Consider the following 19,567-nt stretch of genomic DNA (forward strand, 5'->3'; position numbering starts at 1 on the left):
TATTGATAAAAGCATAATAAATATAAATCAACTATAAGTAACTAAATAAACAAATAATAAATAATTATAATAAATATAATCCCTCTTTAAAAAACGCATGTCTCGCTGTCTCGTTGTGAAGTGCGTTATGCGACTTGCTTCATTCGTTTCGTCTGCACCTGTCAAATTAGCATGTTTTGACAGTTTTGACAGTTTGTGTGACAATTTATAATAAATATAATAAATATAATAAGATATAATAAGATATAATAAGTTAAGTACAAAATATAAAATAAATAAATATATAAAATATTATAATTATAATATTAATATTAATATTAATATTACAATTTATAAAATATATAAAGTAAAGAAGATTTATTATATTTATTATAAATTGTCACACGAACTGTCAAAACTGTCAAAACATGATAATTTGACAGTTGCAGACGACACGAATGAAGCAAGTCGCATAACGCACTTCACAACGAGACAGCGAGACATGCGTTTTTTAGAGAGGGATTATATTTATTATTAATTATTTATTATTGATTTATTTAGTTATTTATAGTTGATTTATATTTATTATGCTTTTATCAATAAAGATATATAATTTTTCTCTTAAAATACATATATTTGCACACTCACAATCAATCAAACGAATGATCATATATAACTGTTACAAATGCACCTTTATGAACAAACTCGCTCTGGATGTGTGCGTATGTACGTGTGATTGATTTGAATCTTAAAAGAGAAAAATTGTACTTTTTGGGTATGAAATTTCGAGTTCTCAAGATTGACTGCACTAATCATTTTCAGATTAGTCGCAATCGAAAGCTTGAATTGACATTATATAAGAAAAATGCTGTTAGATTTGTGAATACGACTTTAGTTCCTGAGAAATCTTAATCGAAACTTACATTACATAAAAATTCCGGATAAGCTTTATGGCAGCGGCGCGACGATGTCCGTGAAATTGTTTCTTTATTTTATGAATTTTTTTTAAACTTGACGTCGCGCCGCTACCGCGGACGCTTGGTATATATGTATATATATATATATATATATATATATATATATATTTATTTATAGTACATTAGTTTATCTAATGCTTAATCGAAGCTTTTTTAAAATATTCATATTTTTCACAAAATGGCGAAGGTTCGAAATCAAAATTTGAACGATTATTTTTTTGACCCCCAAAAAAATCGTTCTATTAATGTCTACAAAGGAGAGTTTTTTAAATATTTTGATTGCTCGTTACTTGAACACTATGGGACATTTTACTACAAAAAATGTTGAAATATAGTTTTAATGTTGCTTAATACCGTGTAGAAGTTTTAGAATAAGTGACACAATAGTTTCGATAGAAAAAATTCTCAAAAAATAAGTTCTTTTTTTTACCTGTAACTAAAGGTGCCTTCTTAATAATAATTACTATATATTACTCTTACGACAAGAAACATTTATATTTATTTTGTAGTTCTAAAACGGAAGTAGTAGAAGATGAGTCTACTACAACCTACTACAATACAGATCATTTTAAGCAAAATTATTGCAGATGTAACTGCGAAACCAACTTTGAAAATAACGTTCTTTTGATCGTAAATAATTCACGAACTCGTCAAAAAAAGACCAGTATATAACTATCCCATTCTCGATTATCATTACTTCGACGAGCTGTGCAACTCATTTTGTATCCAAAGTTTTACCTTTTGTTTCAGGAACGTAGAAAAGTATGAAGAAAGAACCAGCGAGACTACAAACAGTAAATATCCAAAACGGTATGTGTGTATTATTATTACCGCTATGTTCAGGTAAAATTTTAATACAATAAAGGCCCATAAATGGATTATTACTAAACAGTCGTGCTGCCGAGAGCTTTTATATTTGTGGGAAACAATTCGCTAGCTACTGTGAAGACTACCGGGGCTAAACCTGAAGAATACATGACTACGTACATAATTGCACCAACGGCAGGCAACCAAGTTATATTACTGGTATTTATATTATTGTATTGAAGATTGAAATACGTCGCGACTAAAGCGGTTGAGAGCGCTGCACCAATGACCGAGATCACTAACAGTGATTTCCTACCTCTGTAATCGCTAAGAAACATACAGATAATCATAAAAGTTACTTGCACAACGCCCAATATCATAGTTACATATTTGCCTTCCAGATTACTGTTTGCATGGTCCAGAATTATTTGAGTGTACTGTATAACCACCTGAGCACCACTCATTTGCTGAATTCCACCTAAAAATATTAATATTATTAAGGCCCTGCAAGATAAAATTTATTAATTAAACACGTTTATTAACAAAATAGATATTATTTATATTAATATCGTATATTATGAGGTCATGTACAAATAAATTTAATACAAAATAATATTGATTATTATTTAGTTAAAATATAACTAGATAAAATTATTATTTATAATTAAAAGAAACAAAAAATATATATATATATGTATATGTATATATAATTAGAGTTAGCAAAATTTTTTAATGCTTATATTTATTTAGAGCTTGACATAATAGAAATATTATTTTCACACAAATTTTTTATTTATTTTTATCGAATTCTTAGCAATGTTTTTATCGAATTCATAGCAAATATTTGTATACACATTAATATCTCGAAATTTGACATCTCACCTGCGATTTCCCGGCACAAATAAAAGTTCTCGAAAACCAATTTCGTTAACCAAATCAGCTTTTATGGACCGTTCGATATTGTCTATTTCTTCGTCTACATCTTCTTTGCCTCTCAATTGAATAAGCGAATTTATTGCTCTTTTCTTGTCGTTTTGGCGCAAGAAATGATATGGAGACTCTGGTAGCCAGATGAACGCAATCACAAATAAACATGGACCGATCAAAGATATGAGAGCGAGGTTTTGCACCGATAAAAACGGGCCTATCACGTATTCTATTAAAGTGCCAAGTTTCGCAGCCACTGTTAACATGGATGTCAAATTACCACGAATGTTTGCTGGTGAAATTTCACCCAAATATATAGGTGTGGCTGAATAACCAATGCCTGTACTCAATCCGGCTATGAATCTTGATACATATAGCTCCTATGTATAACAAAAAAAGAGATAGAAAAATTAAATATGTCAAATTTACTTGGGACTGTTTATTTTTCGAACTTGAGGAAACGTATTTACTCATTTGAGAGAAATAGTAGCATGAAATGTTTATGATTAGATTTATTTTGAGATATATTAAAAAATTGTATATATGTTTTTAGTTTAATTTACAAATTAATTTTAATCTAAGTTTTAGATAATGAATTTAAATGATTTGATTTGGATAAAAAGTATAATATTGAGTAACAATTTTAAATATTATTTGTTTTATGCAATTGTGTATATTTCACATATTTGATAATCGACTAATTTTCTGAAAGTCTCACAATAGAAATATACAACAGGATAGGAAATGTAAGAGCGGCATATTTAATAATAAATGAATTATTCGTTATGTTTCAAGCGTTGATAAGCACTATAGTTGATAAGAAATGTTAGTATATTTAATAAAAGAATATGTATATTTATCTCTATGTTATTTATTTCTATAAAATCAATAATATACTGTTGGAATTTTTAAAAAACTGTTTTTTTATCGTTTATTTATTTATTGGATAAACTCTGATATAGATTATATATATCTAGAAAAATAAGAAACAATAAACAGAGATAGATGTATTAATAAATTTTAAAAGAATTTACACTATACTATGAATCAATTAGTTACTGTTGTTACTTTTATCCTTGTGATTTCTAATATGGATATAATATTAGACAGAAATGTTCAAAATGGGTATCTAAACTCATTTGAAATACAAAATACAAAATAGTTGGAATCTTTCCATTTGAAAATATAAAATGTAAAATGATTTTCAGACACCCATTTGAAATAGAAAATGGAAAATAGGCATTTATAAAATGGTTTTCTGAAATAAAAATGATTCTTTAAAATCTCTATATTTTTTTATTTATTTATACATATATATATTTTAAATACATATGATCAAATGGGCGATGTCTTTTAATGCCAGTTACATAATTTGGCCATAAATCTCGATATACCCATAGCTTCTGAGAAGCAAGAAAAAAAAAACATTAATGGATATATTGACAGATTAAATTGATTCTTATTTTAGTTACAAACTATATAATTTCCGATATATTATTATTTAAAATATAAATGTATTAAATAATTTTATTAAAAAATATACGTTTATGACGAAATCGTTTCAATGAGTATATATATTTATCTATTGCTACAACATATAATTATAATGGTAATTATATTTGCTCGCAACCCACTTTCATAAGAAGAAACATATTATCATGTTCGAGACCTAATGTATAAAATAACGATATTGACATTAGCATACCATTCAAGCAACAACACCATCGAAATATCTTGTCCCGAATTTTTTGAAACTTTGTGGCTTTCACTAGAAGTGGCCAGCAAACGTTAGATCTACTTTTAGAAAAGCAAGAACTTTTTCTAACGTTAATATCTCTGTCATAATAAAATCTTACAGACTATTATGAACAGAAAATAATCTTTCTTATTATAATTCAAACTCAACTGTCTTTAGAATATTTTTCCGAGAAATTATGGAAAGAAGAATCGCGCGAGGTGCTGAGAAAACGCATATTGAACGTCTAAGTTGCACCTATGTTGCATTCATTCATATTTTATAGACGTAAAACGTAAAATATTTTAGCTAGTAAGAGGGATGCGCATAAAACTATAATGTAACGGAAATTATAAGACGGTAGGAAGAATAATAAGTTACACAAGAGATATGTACATAGGGTTTTTATTCTACAACTAGTTTCTTATCTATAGCTTTTAATTTTTTCTTCGCAATTTTTTTTAAACTTATATATGATAAAGTATTCAGAAATGTAATTCAATGCAACAACGATTACATTAATTCATGTTAGTAAATTATAATTATGTATAGTATGTAAAGTATAATTATATAATTATAATAATAATTATAAAAAAATATAATTATAAATTGGTTTCTTTTGTTTATTCTACAACTAGTTTTTTAGACATAGCTTTTAGTTTATTCTTCGCAATTTTTCCTGTACTTGTATAAGGTAATTCATTCAGAAATACTACTCCACCACGAAGTTTGTATTGATCCATCATATTATTTGCCACCAAGTCTATTAATTCTTGTTCCGTCACCTACAGATACATAATTTGATCATTGTAACAATTTGATTATAGTATATTTGATTTTATGAAACATTTTATATATTCTATGTTAGAAAATAATATAGTTCAGTATGTTTAAAGAATTACACAATCTTGAGAACAGATTAAAAAAATTTTTATAGTTACTTGGAAGTGTCTTACTCTTAAAATTTTGATGCACTTGATAAATCATAATTTAAAAATTTCTATTTTATAAATATTGCTTTGTAGCCTCATCATATTTGCAACAAGATTGTACCTCGACTCTCGGTATCTTGGTGACATAAGCAATGGGATGTTCGTCATCTGTTGGATGAGGAATTGCTATTACTGCAACTTCTGACACTCCTGGATGCGACAATAAGACACCCTCGATTTCACTAGGTGAGATTTGATATCCTCTGTATTTTATAAGATCTTTTATTCTGTCTATAATAAAGAGTTCCCCATCTTTATCAAAATAACCAATGTCACCTGAATGCAGCCATCCTACAAGAAATTTGAACTTATTTTCATGGTATTACATGTGGTATTATTATTATTACTATTATTATATTATTGTTAAACATTTTGTTAAATTATTTTTTTTGTTAGAATTGTTTAATTTTGACAATATATGCCAAGATCATTCAGGAAAAATGGACAGTACATTAATGAGAACTTACATAGGTTTTTTTACCTTGTTCATCAATAGTCTTTTTTGTTATTTCAAGATTTCTGTAATAGCCATTCATCAGAGACATTGTCTTTATCCACAGTTCTCCTATTTGATTTGGACCAAAAGCCTTTCCGCTTTCTAAGTCCACGATTTTTATTTCTGTATTCTGGATTACTATTCCGCAAGATCCATTCTTATGATTCGAGCACTGAATTGTCGCGCTTCCACCAAGTTCTGTCATTCCTAAAATGGGGGGATAGATCATTGAATTTCCGCTATATGTTTCGTTGTTAGATGTTTTGCCTCATTTTTATTGCAAATGTGTAGGTACATAAATATATATATATATAATTTATATTTATAATATTTTGTATTATATTAGAATAATAATTTACCAAAAGTTTGTAATATTTTAACATGTGATAAGATACGTCTTATTTCTTCGTGTGTTTTTGGTTTAATTGCTCCACCACCAAACATTATGACTTTTAAAGATGATAATGGAAATTTCTTTATGTAACCCGCTGTGAGAGATCGATTGATCATACTCGAGCTTAGAAAAACCGTAGTTATCTAAATAGCAAAATCAGAAAGATTAATGATTTACAGTATATTATTATCATATATGCAAAAATATAAAATGCATATATTAATTAATTTTCTTAATAATTAATATTATAATATCATGTAAAAATAATATTTTTTAGTATTATAACTTGAATTTATTTAAATTATTATAGTAATATTTTAATATCTGAATCGTTAAAATAAATTATTCTAAATCTTATTTAGAAATGCAAGTTTTTCCGATATTTAGATATTAATAAGAGAAATGTAATAATATATATACTTAATATATAATTATGTTCATGAGAGAGATAAATTTACAATATTGAATTATTAAAGCTCCCGCGAGTAGTTGCCGAGAAACTCTGACAATGAGTTGACGATGGCGACAACCATAACTATAATAGGAATAAGAACCAAGTCATTATTCCTCTTTCTTTTTATCTCACATTGTCTGTTTCTTTTTTTTCTATTAGGCGTGAAAGTGACGTTTTGACAACCAAATTATTCTTGCGTGTCCTCTTTAAATAAAAAGGTATTTCAATGGAACAACACTATAGATCATTTTAGCACACTTGTAAAATTGTCCGAAAACTAAGCTTAGCAAGGAATATACTATGTGAAAAGAACATTTTCCACTTTTTTAGACAGCTGTCAAACCGCGTATTTTCCCATGTAAGTAGGCTTATTTTGACACTCATTTTACGGCTATTTGTTAATTGTCAAGGGAAAAGTTTAGTGTTCGGACAATTTTACAAGTGTGCTAAAGCGAGCTGTAGTCTTGTTTTATCGAAATATCTTTTTATATTTAAAAATAGCAGGCAAGAATTCTCAAAGTATTATTTCTCGCTTATAACGATTCTAATATGGCCGCGGTGACTACTCAGGAGCCTTAAAAAATTCTTGCGAATAAAATAATCTTTAGCAAAAACAACTAAAGTAATAAGTATGTCTCAGTTATCACTTTTCTGAAGTTAGAGAAGGAGATAAATTTTAAATTATTTGTGCATTTATAATAATGGATAAAAAAATCTTTCATTTTTTATATAAAGAGTTTTTGCCTCTTTTATCTTTTATATATAATAAATATTAATAATAAAATCGAAAACAGTGTTACTATATGTTTTCTTTACAACTGTTACCTTGTATTTTTCAATTAATAAGCATATCATCTCTTCATCGAATTCTGGATAAAGAATTGCTTTAGCACTCTGCACGATCGACAACAAATTCATCACCAGTCCCGTAATCCAATAAAGTGATGAAAACCAAATCACCACCATATTGGTTAAATCTACGATTTTAGCTTCGCTGATATATGACAAACCGTAATTGGATAATTCAACACCTTTCGGCAGCCCCGTGGTGCCTGACGAATGCATGATGCACATGGTCTTTTTCTTGTCATTGCACTCGACATAATGGAAATTCGTCACTTCCGCATCGCTATACATGCTAAAATTATTTTAAAAACGTATTGTAAGTCTAATAAATAAAATAAAAGGAAGTAAAATTATAAAGAAAAAATTTACACCGTCCAATTTCAAACAAAAATATTATTTATTATACTCTACAAATTAATTTTATAGTCAGTTTTTAATGCCTCGACCCGGGCACGCCAAGTTTTTGTTCGTCACTTTAGTTTTAATTCTTTGAGTACTTATCTATTTAGTGAAATGAATAATAATTGAAAAATGAATGAATGCATAGCAATTTTTCAATTTCAAGACTAGTAAGTACTGAAGTGTGTAATAATATGTATATACACACGCATATATATAATGGTCCCATATTAATACAAATAATTTTGTAACATATTCTGTTTTAAACTACGATAAATTTTACATCAAATGATACTTTGCGAAAATTGATATATCTTTTACACTTGGTCTACTATCTATACTGATCTCATTTATTTTTGAGCCATATAATCGATTTTAACTTAACGTATTTTTTTTCTTTTGTAAACATTTTTTGTGAAGATATTATTATTTAAGATATAAATGTATTAAATAATTTTATTCAAAAATATACGTTTATTACGAAATCGTTTCAATGAATATATATATTTATCTATTGCTACAACAATAAAATATTCCTTTTTTTGCAGCAATTGTTTTTATATACAAACGTTAAATAATAATTTTATAATAAAAAGTTGTTAATAAAATAGTTTCTAGATAATTTGGTTTTGCGTATTATCATACCAATCTAATAATCTTATTAGATGATGGTATCGAAGTGATTGTGTTGTACATTTGACCATGTGCTAATCAAACACGACGAATCAATTAAGATTATTACCAACTTTTTACCCCATGATCAATAACAAAAACATATAGACGACGACAGAATTTGCGTATTATTGTAAAAATCACTTGCTTATTAGATCACCATTTGTGTAATCAATTGTCATTTCGTACATATTGCACCACGATCTCATCTCACCTCTTAGTCTGTACAATCATATATAAGCATTGTTATCAAAATCCCTTTAAAATTAAATTTACTATTAAATCAAGTCTTTCTATAATAAATTCAACAGAGTAGCTTTAACGTTTTCTTCTGGAAAAATAAAGTTACATAAAATTTTTATATGTATATTATAATTTTATTGTATGTATTAAAATATGTACTATATATATTTATAATTATATATATATATATATATATATATATTTATTTATTTATTTAAAATATAAATAAATGAGTACAAGGTATCGAGAGCTGTAGATTTAACGTTAAAAATTAAAAATTAAGAATATAAAGAGTATATACAGTTTATTTCAAATATATAATCATAAAAATACTAAAAGGCGCATTGAATTAAAACAAGGAAATAATGAAGTAATATAAGAAAGCGGACGTTTCGACTTGATTTTTTCAAGCACTCTTCAGCGCATTAAAATAACATAAAAATAATAAAACCAAATGTATGTACTCTTCATATTCTTAATTTTTAATTTTTAACGTTAAATCTACAACTCTCCATACTTTGCAATAATTTATTTATATTTTATTAAGTTTAGAAAACTTTTACATACCGTTTTTATTTATTTATTTATATAATATACATTTGTTTATATATTCAAAATAATAACCATAATATAAATGATAAAGTATTTTTCACATTGTAATGACATGTGTATCAGAATGTTCATATTGTATGTATGTACATATTGTTACATTCTCGGAATGAGATATCGAAACGCGACTGTTCGGCTCACACTTTCACATTCGCACTCGCAAATGAAAATACTCTTTTAATTAACAAGAAGAACTTTAATTATAAACACAAAAATTATACAGAAATATAAGTAATCTTGTTATATATAATATCACGGACGTTCAGCTTAACAACTGTCACAAATCTCTTACAATGTCCGTTAATCAGACAATCGGTTGTCAAACGACGAACATTTTAAGAGGTTTATAACAATTGTCCGATCGTGATATTATACATGAGATTACTGATATTTCTGCATAGTTTCTGTGTTTGTGTTTATAATTAAAGTTCTTGTTAATTAAAAGGGTATTTTCATTGCGAGTGCAAGTGTGAAAATGTGAGCCAAACAGTTGTGTCGTGCGCGTTTTGATATCTCGTTTCGCAGATGCAATATGTATATTTATATATTCTTAAGAAATACAAATTATGTTAATGAAATTTTATTATAATTAATATAACGTTAATTTTCGAGCAAAATTTCAAATAATATTTTAAACATTACACTTAATGCAATTAACATTATTTGATAATTGATATATATATATATATATATATATATATATATATGTACAGTAATAAATATGTAATATAATTATTCTACATGTAGAATATATATTAATTATTTCAGTATTCTTTAACATAAACATTAATTTAAGAATATCTGCTAATCTTATACATTAAGGGAGCACCCGCAGTTGCGGGTGATAAAAGAAATTTTTTTTTGAGAATTTTTTCCGTCGAAACTATTGTGTCATTTATTCTAAAATTTCTACACGGTATCAAACAACATTAAAAATATATTCCAGACATTTTTGGGGAAGAATGTCCCATAGTAACGATCAATCTCCGAGAGGCATTTCTAAAAAATAGTTCGTTTGCAGTAACCACTCCAACTTCGAGTAGGGTTATCTGATATGAACAAATCAAAGAAATTTAGTTAGTATATTAGTTTATCTAGTGCTTAATCGAAGTTTTTTTTTAAATATTCATATTTTTCACAAAATGGCAAAGGTTTAAAATCAAAATTCAAACGATTATTTTTTTAAACACGTAACTATAAACTTGACAATGAGAGCCATGCGCGGACGTTAATGCGTAAAATTTCTTTAGAAATTAATTCTTTCGTGATATTTGAATCGTGTACAGGACACATATTTTACTTGGTGTATTTTACCAAGAAATAGATTCTCATTTTTGAGAATTCTATAATCCCTCTTTACCCTCCTAAAGAGATGTAGACGAGAAAAAATATCGGGGCAAAGTCGTTGAATGGGGATAATTATTATTATTTACCCAAAAAGAAATCGTTCTATTAATGTCTATAAAAAAAAGAATTTTTTTTAAATATTTTGATTGCTTGTTACTTAAACACTGGGACATTCTTCCACAAAAAAAAAAAATGTTGAAATATAGTTTAAATGTTGTTTAATACCGTGTAGAAGTTTTAGAATAAGTAACACAATAGTTTTAATAGAAATAATTCCCTCAAAAAAAGTTTTTTTTTGAACCGCAACTACAGGCGCCTCCTTAATTATAATTACTATATATTTCTTTTACAACAAAAAACATTTATATTTATTTTTGTAGTTCTAAAACGGAAGTAGTAGAAGATGAGTCTACTACAACCTACTACAATACAGATCATTTTAAGTAAAATTATTGCAGATGTAACTGAAAAACCAACTTCATTCAAAATAATGTTTCTTCGATCGTAAATAATTCACAAACTCGTCGAAACAGAAGACCAGTATATAAGTATTCTATTTTTAATTATCATTACTTCGACAAGCTGTGCAACTCTTTTTGTATCTGTTCCAAAGTTTTACCTTTGGTTTCAGGAACGCACAACAGTATGAATAAAGAACCAGCGAGACTACAAACAGTAAATATCCAAAACGGTATGTGTGTATTATTATTACCGGCTATGTTCAGGTAAAATTTTAATACAATAAAGACCCATAAATTGATCATTACTATAACAATCGTACTGCCGAGAGCTTTTACATTTGTAGGAAACAATTCGCTAGCTACTGTGTAGACTATGGGGGCCAAACCCGAGCAATACATGACTACGTACATAATCGCACCAACGGCAGGCAGCCAAGTTATATTACTGGTATCTATATTATTGTATTGAAGATTAAAATACGTCGCGACTATAGCGGTTGAGAGCGCTGCACCAATAGCCGAAATCACTAACAGTGACTTCCTACCGCTGTAATCGCTAAGAAACATACAGATGATCGTAAAAATCATTTGTACAACGCCCAATATCATAGTTACGTATATGCCTTCCAGATTACTGTTTGCTTGGTCCAAAACTATTTGAGTATACTGCACAACAACCTGAGCACCACTCATTTGTTGAATTCCACTCAAACATATTAATATTATTAAGGCCCTGCAAGATAAAATTTATTAATTGAATACGTTTATTAATAAAATAGATTTTATTTATAATAATATCGTTTATTATGAGATCTCATGTACAGGTAAATTTAATGCAAAATAATTTTGATTACTATTTAATTAAAATATAACTAGATAAAATTATTACTTATAATTAAAACAAAAAAGAAAAAAAATTTATATATGTATGTATATGTATATATAATTATGGTTAACAAAATTTTTTAATGCTTTTATTTATTTAGAACCTGACATATAATAAAAATATTATTTTCACACAAATTTTTTATTTATTTTTATCGAATTCTTAGCAATGTTTTTATCGAATTCATAGTAAATATTTGTATACACATTAATATCTCGAAATTTGACATCTCACCTGCGATTTCCCGGCACAAATAAAAGTTCTCGAAAACCAATTTCGTTAACCAAATCAGCTTTTATGGACCGTTCGATATTGTCTATTTCTTCGTCTACATCTTCTTTGCCTCTCAATTGAATAAGCGAATTTATTGCTCTTTTCTTGTCGTTTTGGCGTAAGAAATGATGTGGAGACTCTGGTTGCCAGATGAACGCAATCACAAACAAGCATGGACCCATTAAAGATACGAGAGCGAGATTTTGCATCGATAAAAACGGGCCTATCACGTATTCTATTAAAATGCCTAGTGTCAGAGCCACTGTTAACATAGATGTCAAATTACCACGGATGTTTGCTGGTGAAATTTCACCTAAATATATAGGAGTGGCTGAATAACCAATGCCTGTACTCAATCCGGCTATGAATCTTGATACATATAGCTCCTGTATAACAAAAAAAAGATAGAAAAATTAAATATGTCAAATTAATTTACTTGAGACTGTTTATTTTTCGAACTTAAGGAAACTTATTTACTCATTTGAAATAGTAGCATAAAATGTTTATGATTAGATTTATTTTTAGATATATTTAAAAATTGTATATATGTTTTTAGTTTAATTTACAAATTAATTTTAATCTAAGTTTTAGATAATGAATTTAAAAGATTTGATTTGGATAAAAAGTATAACATTGAGTAACAATTTTTAAATTTATTATTATTTGTTTTATGCAGTTGTCTATATTTTACATATTTGATAATTGACTAAGTTTCTGAAAGTTTCACAATAGAAATATAGAACAGGATAGGAAATATAAAAGCGGCATATTTAATAATAAATAAATTATTCGTTATGTTTCAAGCGTTGATAAGCACTATAGTTGATAAGAAATTTTAGTATATTTCATAAAGAATACGTATATTTATCTTTATGTTACTTGTTTCTATGAAATCAATAATATACTATTGAAATTTTTAAAAAACTATGCTTTTCTATCATTCATTTACTTGTTGAATAAACTCCGATATAGATTATATATATCTGGGAAAATAAGAAACAATAAAAAAAAATAGATGTAGCAATAAATTTTAAAAGAATTTACATTATATCATGAATCAATTAGTTACTGTTATGACTTTTATCCCTATGATTCCTAATATAGATATAATATTAGAAATCTAATACATATTGAAATAATATATATTAATAAATAATAAATTTAATATATGTTAAAACGTTAGAATTACATTAGCTATAAACATATGTATAATATGTATATATTAGAAAGTTACATTATATAAGTATACAAAAATTTAGCAAAATCTAAAATAAACCTAACATAAAAATTTAAAACAACAATAATATGATTAATTAACAAATGTAAATAACAGCCATAAACCATAAGAATCAAAGCTGTTAAATTGTTGACGTCAAAAATCTTTAAATAAAATATTATGTAATATATAATATAATTTTTAAATTGTTTTAAAATGTGTTTAAAATTTTGTGTATCTTTAATTACTTAAATTTCAGAAATCTGTAAAAATAAGTCCTGTCGAAAAATATTATTTTAAAAGTCATCAGATAATAATTGTTTCATAATACTTTGATAACATTTCTGCATAACAATTGCGTGGAATTTTTTATTTTAATCTCATCATTAAATCATGTGCAAATTACGTATGCTTTAATAACTTATCAAATAAAATTTCATTTCTAAAAGAGAAGGGAGGATTATCTTTTATAGATAAAATAAATCTTATATATTTAGATTATCGTGATTTGAGCTTGATTGTACTATAGCAAAATGAAATTTAAATTAGAAGTAGCGTCGTATGTAGACCATCTGCCAAGGAGGAGTAAATTAGATTGATAAAGTATACAAACTAATTGTAAGTATGTTTTTAACCAAATTTTAAATAAAATAATCAATATGATTAGTAAGAATTTAATCTATAAAATCTTAATTCTTACTTTCAAAATGATATTATGTATATACATATTTTTAAGGAAATATTCTTTTCCCATATATCTTTTAAATGTAGAAATCATTAACTTACCCACGGTGATGTTGCGAAAGCTATCATCAACCAGCTAATTATCGAAGGCACGGCCGTAAATAACATGGTATTTTTTCTGCCAATGACATTCAGCAAAAATCCACAAATAATAGCACCTACAGCTGCACCAAGCAAAACTAAAGATGCCACCCAAGAGGCCTCGTCCGCATTCAATTGAATAGAATTTTTAGCATCATTATTTTGCATCAATTTAGGCAAGGATGGTGAGGTCCAACCCACAAATTGACCGATTGACAGTATGCCCAGATTTCCTTCCAGATAAAATAATATATTTCGAAGGAAATTGAGTCATCGATGTTATTCATTTTATGAATAGAATAAATAGAATATAAAATATTTTTTACATGTATTTAAATTTTACATATAAATAAACAGTACACACATTTTGTTGATATATAATTATACATAATATTTAATTATACATAATATTTTATATATGTGTGTTATTTACACATATATAAATAAACAATAAATTTTATTTAATTTTTTTATAAAATTCTATCTTTTTTTTAAATTTCAGTATATTTTTTTACATAGATTTCTAGGAAAACAGATTAATTTAATATGTAACATAATTAAAATTATATTTGGATATTGTAAGCAGTTAAAATTATAATAATTTAAATGTATAATAAGCTACCCGGTAAAAAATTTTTATATATAATCAGACAATCTAATTATACAAATTTATATACAAAATTTGTCCACTTTATATATAATTATATATAATTATACATAAAATGTTGCAGGCATTGTGTATAAGTATGTATACATAATTCTAATTGCAGCTATCAATCCATTTATATATAAATATACGTAATGTTTTGTACGGTGTCATCTATAATTATACACAATTGTGTAGAATACTGTATAATTATATTTAATTCTGCATAGCTATACATAAGAAATTTTTTATCGGGTATGTAAGCTGTATTAACTGGTTGTAATCTTTGTTACACAAAATTATAAAAATATTTATTTAAAATATTAAATAAAAATAGGAATTAAATAAATAAGAAAGTAATTTAGTCTACCATAAATTGTATATTTAGGGTATTCTGGTAAAGGTGGGCAATCTCTCGTGAATATGTAGAGAAGGTAAAAATAACCCCATAAGTTTTTATAACATTTTTTTCTAAAATACATTTTTACCGAGATATTTGTCTTCAAAGTTTAAATTTGAGAATCATTTTTCTTAAATAACTTTTATATTATTTTATATTGTAGATCTTAATAATGTATAAGGATTTTTTTTATTATTATGTGAAGATCTCTAAAATAGTGTGATAGATTTTTTGATATTTCGGAAAACCAGAATCGGATCATCTGTAAGTCTTTTAGCTTCCAAAAAATCTTTAAAGTGATTTGTTATTTTTAAATTATGTTTTTAAATTCTTTACATCTTTCTCTAAGAAACAGGTATTCTTGTTTCATTTTGTTAAAACTAACTGTTTTTAAGGAAAACGCATTTGATTAATAGAAAGTAAAGTCGTACTAATTGAATAATAATACAAAATTACGTATTACAAATAAATTACAAAAAATTACATATAAAATAAAATAAAATTACAAATAAAATTAAATGAAATTTAATCTAAATCTATCACACTATTTTAGAGATCTTCATATAATAATAAAAAAAATTCTTATACATTATTAAGATCTACAATATAAAATAATATAAAAGTTATTTAAGAAAATACTGCGAATATAAGGCTCTTAATGTTTACAAACAAGCAACTAGAAAATTGGCGAATAAAATGTAAGGTAAGGAGAGGTTTATAAAATTATCAAAAATGAGGATTAAAAATCTTGGTAAAATACACCAAGAAAAATATGTGCTCTGTGCACTCATCAATTTCACAGAAAGAATTGTTTTCTGCGAAATTGATGCATCAACATCCGCGTTTGGCTCTTATTCGCCACTTTTCTAGTTGTTTGACTAAAGGTTTACTTTCTATCGATTAAATGCGTTTTTCTTGAAAACAGTTAGTTTTAACAAAACGAAAGAATATCTCTTTTTTTCGAAAAAGATGTAAAGAATCTAAAAACATAATTTAAAAATAAAAAAACCCACCGGCTTTAAAATTTTGTAAGTTAAAAGACTTACAAGTGATCCGATTCTAGTTCTCTAAGATAATATCAAAAATCTATCACATTATTTTAAAGATCTTCACATAATAATAAAAAAAATTCTTATACATTATTAAGATCTACAAAGTAATATAAAAGTTATTTAAGAATAATGATTCTCAAATTTAAACTTTGAAAACAAATATCTCGGTAGAAATTTTAGAAAAAAATTTTATAGGAACTTATGGGGTTATTTTTACCTTCTCTCTCTCTCTCTCTCTCTCTCTCTCTCTCTCTCTCTCTCTCTCTACGTGTCCACGAGAGATTGCCCACCTTTACTAGGACACTCGGTATAATTATAGATTAATAATAAGCAATAATTTAATCGAAAAAAATGTATTTATATTTAATTATTTTGATATAGGTATACATACCTGTTACAGCAGCAAGATATACTTTTTTCATTTTGATAGTTTAATCGTTTCCGTGTACAAACATTAAATGATTATTGCATGGTAACAGTTGAAGAAATATTATTATATCTAAATAAAAGCAATTTAGATAAGAGCATTATATCAGTTTTATCTAATTTAAAATTTTGATGTGTTTTGTTATTATCGAACGCAACATATCTGAACGACTTTTACGTTATCTTAATATGAAAAAGATTAAATATCTCTCGTGCGATTAAGTGTTGTATGAATGATTGTGAATAATTATTCAAAATACATCAGATATCTTATAATATATATTACATAAACAAAATCTTACTGCATCTGATTATGCTCTTTTTATTACATTATTAAAAAGAATTTGTCACAGTGAGCTTCTTCTCTATTATTAAGAATAATTTATTAGTACGTAAATCAAAGAATAATAACAAATTAATAACAACAAAATACCAAAGCAAACATTGTAATTGGTTCATATAATGTATAATGTTTTACAGCAAATTTATTTTCACTAATATAGAAAATTACATTAATTTGAATTATTACAATATGTAGAAAAAAAGATTCTCGACAAAAGCTCGTCTGTAAGATTAAGTTCTTATATTGGCTCTTTTAACGAATGGTATTCAACATTATACATTTAATATTACTTAAAGACATTGACAATATATAAATGCAGAGGATTATTTTAAATATACATGATGTCCATGACCACCCGTACCACCCTTTTATGTTGGAAACAGAGCATTTTAGAGAAAAATGTTTCAGACAAAAAGTTGTACGGTTAGGTTCGAGGGGGCCATAAGATGGTACCATTGATTTGAACTTGAATTTTCATTTGAAAGTCATGTGAAGGTCACGTCGATTTTTTTAAATGGAATACCCTATATATTATTGCATATTCTTGTACCTTATCTCGAGAGCTTTCCAAAACACTAAATAAAATATTTTTTCATTAAATATTTTTTGAGTTATGAGACTTGAAAGTTTCAACATTTTGTTTCAAAATACAAAATATCTCGTAAAATTATTTGACACCAAAATAAAATAAAATTGACACTGTCAGTTTAACAGTATAAAATTGTGTCAGTAATTTTACAAAGAAATTGAAGTATATACATGTACTCCAAACGCTAAAATATCCTTATACTATAATTAAAATTAATATATAAATTTATTTTTTTAATTTTTATGATTTTAGAACGCTACAATATTCATGTAGAATGCTAAAATATAGATGTCATTCAACTATTATTTAAAAAATAGATAGATTAAAATAGATAATAAAGACATATAGTGTATTATATAAATATTATGCCACTATAAATGAAAGCTTAAAAACGAGTTTATAGAAAGAATATCAAAAAAGAAATTTTGTAATAAATTCCAAAATAGTATTTTAAAATAGCATTTTAAAACATGACATGTGAAGCAAGATAAAAAATATTACTATAAAATATGAAATTAATAAGATTATAAATACTTATAATATAAATTTAACGATAAAAATGATAAATCTAGATTCTTCTTTATAGCGTGATATAATGTCATAGATAATTCGTGTTAAAGACATGTATTCCAAACAATAAAATCCAAAATTGATAAAAAAAATATTGAAATATATCTACTCAATAGATATCTTAAGTAAAAAAAACTCGAGTCAGAATTAATTGTCGTTATTATAAAAGCCACAATTAATTTTTGAATATCAGCTAAAGTTAAAAAAGCTGAGTCTTATAAAAAATATAAATCCAGTTATTATATTATCCAAATATAAAATGCAATCACATTGTAAAAGTGTTCGTATAAAGTATTGTTCATATCTTTTCAATTGGCCTTGTGTACATACTATGAGCGTAGCCTGAATTTCATTCAGGGGGAGGTCAAATTTATTAAGTAATATAAAAATTTATTATTATTATTATTTTCAATAATTTTTTTATTTATCTTTACATAAGAATTAATAATATAATACTTATATTAAGCAAGTTTATTAATATATTAAAGTCAGTTTTCGCAGATTTTCAGCAAATTCCTTCTAGAATACATCAGTAGATACAAATATAATAAACATTAAAGAAGTTGAATTAACAAAAGAAAATATGAAAAAATAAAAAAAATTCGTACAGAGAAAAAGTAAAGTAAAAAAAATTTGTAAATAAATAAAAATAAATTGTAAATAAAACCGATGAAGAATTGTGAGATCTTCATGAGTTAATAAAACTGCAAAAATTCCTAATGTTTTTATTTATTTTCATGAAACATTGGGACATTCTTTGCAGTTAGTTTCTAATTATATACAAAACATATACTCAACTCTAGCTTATTCGTTAAATTTTGTAATCAAGTACATTTTCTTTACTTTTTTTAAATTATTTCTCTGTGGAAGAGGACACAGCTACACCTATTCTATTTATAATTTATCTTTTTAGCGCAATTAGCATGTTGAACTTGATATAAGTCCGATCTCGAAAAGTACTTTCTTTGATAGACAATTTTAAGAATATTATTCGAATATAATA

General features: G+C 25.9%; 3 protein-coding genes across 3 annotated transcripts; all 3 read right to left on the minus strand.

Moving 5' to 3' along the window:
- Positions 1-2,641: 2,641 nt before the first annotated feature.
- On the minus strand, positions 2,642-3,164 carry LOC140663265 (uncharacterized). The gene is made up of 2 exons (XM_072887299.1): positions 3,120-3,164; positions 2,642-3,070 (listed from the first exon to the last, which is right to left on the minus strand). Exons 1-2 carry the CDS (start codon positions 3,162-3,164, stop codon positions 2,642-2,644), a joined length of 474 nt encoding a protein of 157 aa, XP_072743400.1.
- Positions 3,165-5,043: 1,879 nt separating this feature from the next.
- Positions 5,044-7,898, minus strand: LOC140662738 (uncharacterized). The gene is made up of 5 exons (XM_072886336.1): positions 7,587-7,898; positions 6,273-6,450; positions 5,899-6,120; positions 5,479-5,708; positions 5,044-5,210 (listed from the first exon to the last, which is right to left on the minus strand). Exons 1-5 carry the CDS (start codon positions 7,896-7,898, stop codon positions 5,049-5,051), a joined length of 1,104 nt encoding a protein of 367 aa, XP_072742437.1. The 3' UTR covers positions 5,044-5,048.
- Positions 7,899-11,446: 3,548 nt separating this feature from the next.
- LOC140676527 (facilitated trehalose transporter Tret1-like) lies at positions 11,447-17,066 on the minus strand. Its single transcript, XM_072911661.1, has 4 exons — positions 17,028-17,066; positions 14,500-14,771; positions 12,459-12,883; positions 11,447-12,071 (listed from the first exon to the last, which is right to left on the minus strand). The coding sequence occupies exons 1-4, from the start codon at positions 17,056-17,058 to the stop codon at positions 11,447-11,449; spliced, it is 1,353 nt and encodes a 450-aa protein (XP_072767762.1). The 5' UTR covers positions 17,059-17,066.
- Positions 17,067-19,567: the final 2,501 nt, after the last annotated feature.

Source organism: Anoplolepis gracilipes, chromosome 2 (genome assembly GCF_047496725.1).
Source record: "Anoplolepis gracilipes chromosome 2, ASM4749672v1, whole genome shotgun sequence".
Taxonomy (NCBI): Eukaryota; Metazoa; Arthropoda; class Insecta; order Hymenoptera; family Formicidae; genus Anoplolepis; species Anoplolepis gracilipes.

Bases quoted from the DNA above. Each gene is read 5' to 3' on its own strand.
- LOC140676527 (XM_072911661.1), bottom strand. From the start codon at position 17,058: ATGAAAAAAGTATATCTTGCTGCTGTAACAG. The intron at 12,884-14,499 runs GTAAGTTAATGA...TTTGTTATACAG, and splicing joins CTTTCGCAACATCACCGTGG to GAGCTATATGTATCAAGATT. The intron at 12,072-12,458 runs GTGAGATGTCAA...TTTATCTTGCAG, and splicing joins TTTGTGCCGGGAAATCGCAG to GGCCTTAATAATATTAATAT.
- LOC140663265 (XM_072887299.1), bottom strand. From the start codon at position 3,164: ATGAGTAAATACGTTTCCTCAAGTTCGAAAAATAAACAGTCCCAA. The intron at 3,071-3,119 runs GTAAATTTGACA...TGTTATACATAG, and splicing joins CGAAAAATAAACAGTCCCAA to GAGCTATATGTATCAAGATT.
- LOC140662738 (XM_072886336.1), bottom strand. From the start codon at position 7,898: ATGTATAGCGATGCGGAAGTGACGAATTTCCATTATGTCGAGTGCAAT. The intron at 6,451-7,586 runs GTAACAGTTGTA...TTTGCTATTTAG, and splicing joins TATTAATTGAAAAATACAAG to ATAACTACGGTTTTTCTAAG. The intron at 5,211-5,478 runs GTACAATCTTGT...ATGTATCTGTAG, and splicing joins CCAAGATACCGAGAGTCGAG to GTGACGGAACAAGAATTAAT.